Source organism: Coregonus lavaretus, assembly GCF_964263955.1.
Source record: "Coregonus lavaretus genome assembly, contig: HAP1_SCAFFOLD_3810, whole genome shotgun sequence".
NCBI lineage: Eukaryota > Metazoa > Chordata > Actinopteri > Salmoniformes > Salmonidae > Coregonus > Coregonus lavaretus.
The window spans coordinates 50,530-57,981 of record NW_028159150.1 but is presented as its reverse complement, the minus strand read 5'-3'; the positions used below and the strand labels follow the sequence as shown (position 1 = coordinate 57,981).

General features: G+C 42.1%; 1 protein-coding gene across 1 annotated transcript; it reads left to right on the top strand.

The window, feature by feature from the left end:
• The first annotated feature begins 58 nt into the window (after positions 1-58).
• Positions 59-3,478, top strand: LOC311123243 (polyadenylate-binding protein 1A-like). The gene is made up of 6 exons (XM_084197499.1): positions 59-316; positions 621-984; positions 1,133-1,246; positions 1,782-2,000; positions 2,786-3,009; positions 3,108-3,478. The coding sequence occupies exons 1-5, from the start codon at positions 95-97 to the stop codon at positions 3,001-3,003; spliced, it is 1,137 nt and encodes a 378-aa protein (XP_084053625.1). The 5' UTR covers positions 59-94; the 3' UTR covers positions 3,004-3,009; positions 3,108-3,478.
• The last annotated feature ends 3,974 nt before the right edge of the window (positions 3,479-7,452 follow it).

Sequence of the window (7,452 nt, the reverse complement as noted above, 5' to 3'; positions counted from 1 at the left end):
CTGTCTGGATGTTCAAAAGGGCTGAGTGTCCTGGAGAACAGGGTTTTTGACCTCAATCTGGATCCGTATATTCTCTCTTCAGGCTGTAGATGAGATGAATGGGAAGGATTTTAACGGCCGCCAGGTGTACGTGGGCCGCGCCCAGAAGAAAGGAGAGCGCCAGACGGAGTTGAAACGCAAGTTTGAACAGATGAAACAGGACCGCATGACCCGCTACCAGGGGGTCAACCTGTACGTCAAGAATCTGGACGATGGCCTTGACGATGAGCGTCTAAGGAAGGAGTTCTCTCCCTTCGGTACCATCACCAGTGCCAAGGTAACCTTCCTGAGTCAACATCACCCTCTGATTGAACATTACCTGGAGATGTCAGGAGAAACTTGGGGATTACAAATGTAGAATTGCATTGTTAACTTACAACTGTATTAGCACAGTGTGAAAATAAGCTCCACTATATCAGTTGTCTGGGAAGAGAGAGAACTGCGTCTACAGTAATGTGGTGTTAAGCTTATTGCCTGCTCTGCATAGCAGAGTGTCTACAGTAATGTGGTGTCTACACCCGCTGTCATTCAGGTTCAGATACCACTTTAAAAACCACTGTATCTAATGTACCTCTCTATAGGTGATGATGGAGGGTGGCCGCAGCAAGGGCTTCGGCTTCGTGTGCTTCTCCTCCCCCGAGGAGGCCACCAAGGCTGTGACGGAGATGAACGGGCGCATCGTGGCCACCAAGCCGCTGTACGTGGCGCTGGCTCAGAGGAAAGAGGAGCGCCAGGCTCACCTCACCAACCAGTACATGCAGAGGATGGCCACCGTCCGGCCCGTACCCAACCCAGTCCTCAACCCCTACCAGCCTGCCCCTCCCTCTGGGTACTTCATGGCTGCCATCCCCCAGACTCAGAACCGTGCTGCTTACTACTCCACCAACCAGCTGGCTCAGCTGAGACCAGGCCCACGCTGGGCCACCCAGGGTGTCAGACCACAGCGTAACTATCTACATAGTTGACATTTTAGAATTTAACTGCTATTTTGGTGTGTCCAAATCACTATTTAGTCAACAGTTCCACTGGAGACTAGAACCTAATTCTCCATCCAGGAAGTTGTTAGATTTTTAATGATCCCTTCTACTTCCAGACTTCCAGAACATGCCCAACGCCATGCGTCCGTCCGCCCCCAGACCCCAGACCTTTGGCGCCATGAGGCCCTCGTCATCTCAGGTGCCACGCATGATGGCCGGCCAGAGAATGGGTGAGTTTAGCTGGTGACCCAGCCCTGCACATAGCTTGGAGATTTTCACAACCACCTCTCATCTTGCTACCATTTACCTGATTATACTGTCTGTTAAAGGATTTTTAAGCCTTGAGACAATTCAGACATGGATTTTGTATGTGCCGTTCACAGGGTGAATGGGCAAGACAAAATATTTAAGTGCCTTTGAACAGGGTATGGTAGTAGGTGTCAGGCGCACCGGTTTGTGTCAAGAACTGCTACGCTGCTGTGTTTTTCCACGCTCAATAGTTTCCCATGTGTATCAAGAATGGTCCACCACCCAAAGGACATCCAGCCAACTTGACACAACTGTGGGAAGCATTGGAGTCAACATCCCTGTGGAACGCTCGACACCTTGTAGAGTCCATGACCCGACAAATTGAGGCTGTTCTGAGGTCAAAAGGGGGTGCAACTCTGTATTAGGGTGGTGTTCCTACTGTTTTGTACACTCAGTATGTCTTGAATATATGAATCTCTCTTGGATGTTGAGCGACTTCCTCCTCTCTCTCCTCAGCCACCCAGGCCCTGGGCCAGCGTCCTGCCGGTGCGGCGGCTGCAGCCCCAGTGAGGATGCCCCAGTACAAGTATGCAGCAGGTGTGAGGAACCCCCAGCAGCACATGGCCAGCCAGCCCCAGGTAATGCAGCAGCCTGCTGTCCACGTCCAGGGGCAGGAGCCTCTGACTGCCTCCATGCTGGCCGCTGCTCCTCCCCAGGAACAGAAGCAGATGTTGGGTGAGTCTAAAGTTCCTCTCTTCTCTTTTACTGGCCTTCCGATCTCCAGCTCCTTCAGTTAAAGGTGCTACACATTGAATTTATTAGAATTTGTGCGTTGTAATTTCAGAAAATGACCATAATATATCTGCAGTAATAATGGAATGATAGTTTTTCACTGTTACTTACCCAGCAGTGTTGTGATTGGCTGTGATATTGCCAATTGATTTCTCCCGCCATTTCCTGGTTGCTAAAATTCTAATAGTTAGCCTAATTTCAGTTTATGTGACAAAACAAGCATTATTGTGTAGAGCGTCATTCTACCGCTGTGAAATATATTTTCCATAACCAAACATATTGTATTTTCAGCTGTTTGAAGCTGGTGCACAAAATCATAAGTAAAAGACGCAAAAATTAAACGTTTATAACGGGAAGCATAGAAATAGCGCACACAGAACAGATCTACTGCTTCTTAGACTTGCTTTCAATGAGAATGACAGATCGATAACTCACATTTCTATATTAATTTTGACGGTTCGCCCAAAAAGTTGCATATTGCAGCTTTAAAATACGATCAACATTTAGGTGCTCTTTGTCAATGATGTTTTCAGTAGAAATGTCTGAACATATGAATTTCAGTGATTCTTATTTTTTGACTGAGACAAGACCCCCAACCTATTACATGCGTGAACACTGGATGAGGAATATCTGTTGGCCTATCTCCTGGCCCTAAATGGCTGGTGATCCTCTTTCTGTGTCTGGGTCTTTTCCTGATGGTGGATTCTCTTCCCCCACTCCCTCTGCAGGTGAGCGTCTGTTCCCCCTCATCCAGAACATGCACCCCAGCCTGGCTGGAAAGATCACTGGTATGCTGTTGGAGATAGACAACTCTGAGCTGCTCCACATGCTGGAGTCTCCCGAGTCTCTCCGATCCAAGGTGGATGAGGCTGTTGCTGTGCTGCAGGCCCACCAGGCCAAGGAGTCCGCCCAGAAGCCCACCAACCCTGCTGGAGTCCCCAGCTAAGAACTGGTAAGAACCGCTTAGAATGTAAATGTTGTATTATTTAAGCTGTTAAAATGTTACATCAATGTTAGTATGCTACTAATGTTCATGTGTTTTTGTTTCAGAGACGGAAATCCTTAACTTGCTTCACCGAAGAAAATTTTAGAAAAAATTTAAACATGGAAAAAAACGGAAAACTCTGAAAACATCGCAAAATGATAAAGTATTTCTTTACAAAAATGAATACACGATCTGCCAGGTCTAGAGAAGATGAAGCTAGTCCTTGTTATTAAAAGTACAAAAGTTGACAAAAAAAATTGCAAAGCTATCAAATAATTGAAAACGTTTGACAAATGTGACCATAACATTCCATTGTTCTATTTCCTCTTCCTGTCAGTACTCAGAATATCAGCTGTTCAGAGATAATAGATAGCTGACTACTTTGAAAAGTCATTTGGATTGAAAACTGCTTAATAAAGATATCAAACACTTAAAATGGCTGCCTTTTCCTTGAGATAGTGCATGGACATTCATCAAACCTCTTTGTAGATTGGTAGATAGCATTTACATTATAGTAAATCTACTGATAGGCAGAAGTATTAAGATTATGAGCAAAAGTGTTTTCCCACTTTAGTGCACTGTAGTAGTTAATTGAAACACTGAGTTGTACTTTGTGAAAATGGGTATTGCAGAGCACTAGCATGGAGTGGCAGGAGCTGAAGTCATCCACTAGGTGGCACTAGTTTACTGAAATAATGGCGCTGAATGTGGTGTACATCTCCAGTTTAGAGAGATCCCATCTCAGTTCACCAGTCGCTTTACAACCTCCCAAATATGGTCTCACGCTCTCCTCTTTAAACTAATGAGTGTATTCTTCAGAGATGACTAGCGATGACTAGTCAGCCAGTAATCTTACATCTGTGACCCTCACTCCAGTGCTTGTGTAGTAGACCAAGCCATGTGTTTAGTGATTAGAGGCATTCATAAAAGCTAGGACCGCCTTGCATAATTGACTACCAAGCCCCAGTGTAGCAGTGCGTTTTATTTTTTTTGACTACGATACGTGTAATTTCATTCTAAAGGGTGGCAGTAATTATGCCAATAAAGTTGCTGTTCGTAGGATGTGTAGTATTACCAAACCAAACAGGAGATTGAGAGTCACAACTGGCAGATACTGAACAGAGTTGGTTAGTTTCCAGAACTCCCAGTGAGCATCCAGAAAAAGCTGCTTTTTTTCTGGCTTTTCCTCAACCAGTCCAGACTGTCCAACTGAAGTCTGTCCTTGACCTCTCTTGGTTCTGTAATGGTTTATATTCTATCGTAGTGTCCTCTGTCTGTTTGCAGATTATTCAGCCAGTGCTACGCAGTATACCAGTCATACAGAATGGCTCTGTTCTCTAATATTAGCTAGTATACCAGTCATACAGAATGGCTCTGTTCTCTAATATTAGCTAGTATACCAGTCATACAGAATGGCTCTATTCTCTAATATTAGCTAGTATACCAGTCATACAGAATGGCTCTATTCTCTAATATTAGCTAGTATACGAGTCATACAGAATGGCTCTATTCTCTAATATTAGCTAGTATACCAGTCATACAGAAAGGCTCTATTTGCTAGTATACCAGTCATACAGAATAGCTCTATTCTCTAGTATTAGCTAGTATCCCAGTCATACAGAATGGCTCTATTCTCTAATATTAGCTAGTATACCAGTCATACAGAATGGCTCTATTCTCTAATATTAGCTAGTATACCAGTCATACAGAATGGCTCTATTCTCTAATATTAGCTAGTATACCAGTCATACAGAATGGCTCTATTCTCTAATATTAGCTAGTATACGAGTCATACAGAATGGCTCTATTCTCTAATATTAGCTAGTATACCAGTCATACAGAAAGGCTCTATTTGCTAGTATACCAGTCATACAGAATAGCTCTATTCTCTAGTATTAGCTAGTATCCCAGTCATACAGAATGGCTCTATTCTCTAATATTAGCTAGTATACGAGTCATACAGAATGGCTCTATTCTCTAATATTTGCTAGTATACCAGTCATACAGAATGGCTCTATTCTCTAGTATTTGCTAGTATACCAGTCATACAGAATGGCTCTGTTCTCTAATATTAGCTAGTATACGAGTTATACAGAATGGCTCTATTCTCTAGTATTAGCTAGTATACCAGTCATACAGAATGGCTTTGTTCTCTAGTATTTGCTAGTATACCAGTCATACAGAATGGTCCTATTCTCTAATATTAGTTAGTATACCAGTCATACAGAATGGCTCTGTTCTCTAATATTAGCTAGTATACCAGTCATACAGAATGGCTCTATTCTTTAGTATTTGCTAGTATACCAGTCATACAGAATGGCTCTGTTCTCTAATATTAGCTAGTATCCCAGTCATACAGAATGGCTCTATTCTCTAATATTAGCTAGTATACGAGTCATACAGAATGGCTCTATTCTCTAATATTAGCTAGTATACCAGTCATACAGAATGGCTCTATTCTTTAGTATTTGCTAGTATACCAGTCATACAGAATGGCTCTGTTCTCTAATATTAGCTAGTATACGAGTTATACAGAATGGCTCTATTCTCTAGTATTAGCTAGTATACCAGTCATACAGAATGGCTCTATTAGCTAGTATACCAGTCATACAGAATGGCTTTATTCTCTAGTATTTGCTAGTATACCAGTCATACAGAATGGTTCTATTCTCTAATATTAGCTAGTATACCAGTCATACAGAATGGCTCTATACTCTAGTATTTCTAGTATACCAGTCATACAGAATGGCTCTATTCTCTAGTATTAGCTAGTATACGTGTCATACAGAATAGCTCTATTCTCTAGTATTTGCTAGTATACGAGTCATACAGAATGTCTCTGTTCTCTAATATTATCTAGTATACCAGTCATACAGAATGTCTCTATTCTCTAGTATTTGCTAGTATACCAGTCATACAGAATGGTTATATTCTCTAGTATTAGCTAGTATACCAGTCATACAGAATGGCTCTGTTCTCTAATATTAGCTAGTATACCAGTCATACAGAATAGCTCTATTCTCTAGTATTTGCTAGTATACCAGTCATACAGAATGTCTCTGTTCTCTAATATTAGCTAGTATACCAGTCATACAGAATGTCTCTATTCTCTAGTATTTGCTAGTATACCAGTCATACAGAATGGTTCTATTCTCTAGTATTAGCTAGTATACCAGTCATACAGAATGGCTCTATTCTCTAGTATTTGCTAGTATACCAGTCATCCAGAATGTCTCTGTTCTCTAATATTAGCTAGTATACCAGTCATACAGAATGGCTATATTCTCTAGTATTTGCTAGTATACCAGTCATACAGAATGGCTCTGTTCTCTAATATTAGCTAGTATACCAGTCATACAGAATGGCTCTATTCTCTAGTATTTGCTAGTATACGAGTCATACAGAATGGCTCTATTCTCTAATATTAGCTAGTATACCAGTCATACAGAATGGCTCTATTCTCTAGTATTAGCTAGTATACCAGTCATACAGAATGGCTCTATTCTCTAGTATTAGCTAGTATACCAGTCATACAGAATGGCTCTATTCTCTAGTATTTGCTAGTATACCAGTCATAAAGAATGGCTCTATTCTCTAGTATTTGTTAGTATACCAGTCATACAGAATGGCTCTATTCTCTAGTATTTTCTAGTATACCAGTCATACAGAATGGCTCTATTCTCTAGTGTTTGCTAGTATACCAGTCTAGTATATTCTGTGTTGTTACATCATTCAAGCCAAATAATCAAAACCAAAATCGAAAACTGTTATTTTTTTCATCTAACCGAAACCGAAGAGACCTCAAAAAGCACCAATCGCTCAGCACTGTCGGGGCATGGACTCTGCAAGGTGTCGAAAGCGTTCTACAGGAATGCTGGCCCATGTTGACTCCAATGCTTCCCACAGTTGTGTCAAGTTGGCTGGATGTCCTTTGGGTGGTGGACCATTCTTGATACACACGGGGAACAGTTGAGCGTGAAAAACCCAGCAGCGTTGCTGCTCTTGACACAAACCGGTGCGCCTTGCATCTACTACCGTACCCCGTTCAAAGGCTCTTAAATATTTTGTCTTGCCCATTCACCCTCTGAATGGCACACGTACACAATCCATGTCACAATCGTCTCAAGGCTAAAAAATACTTATTTAACCTGTTTCCTCCCCTTCATCTACACTGATTGAAGTGGATTTAACAGGTGACATCAATAAGGTATCATAGCTTCCACCTGGATTCACCTGGTCAGTCTATGTCATGGAAAGAGCAGGTGCTCCTAATGTTTTGTATACTCAGTGTATATTTAAGCAATGAGGCCCGGGGGTGTGTGGTATATTGCCAATATACCATGGCTAAGGGCTGTTCTTAATGCACGACGCAACGCGGAATTCCTGAATACATCCCTTAGCCGTGGTATA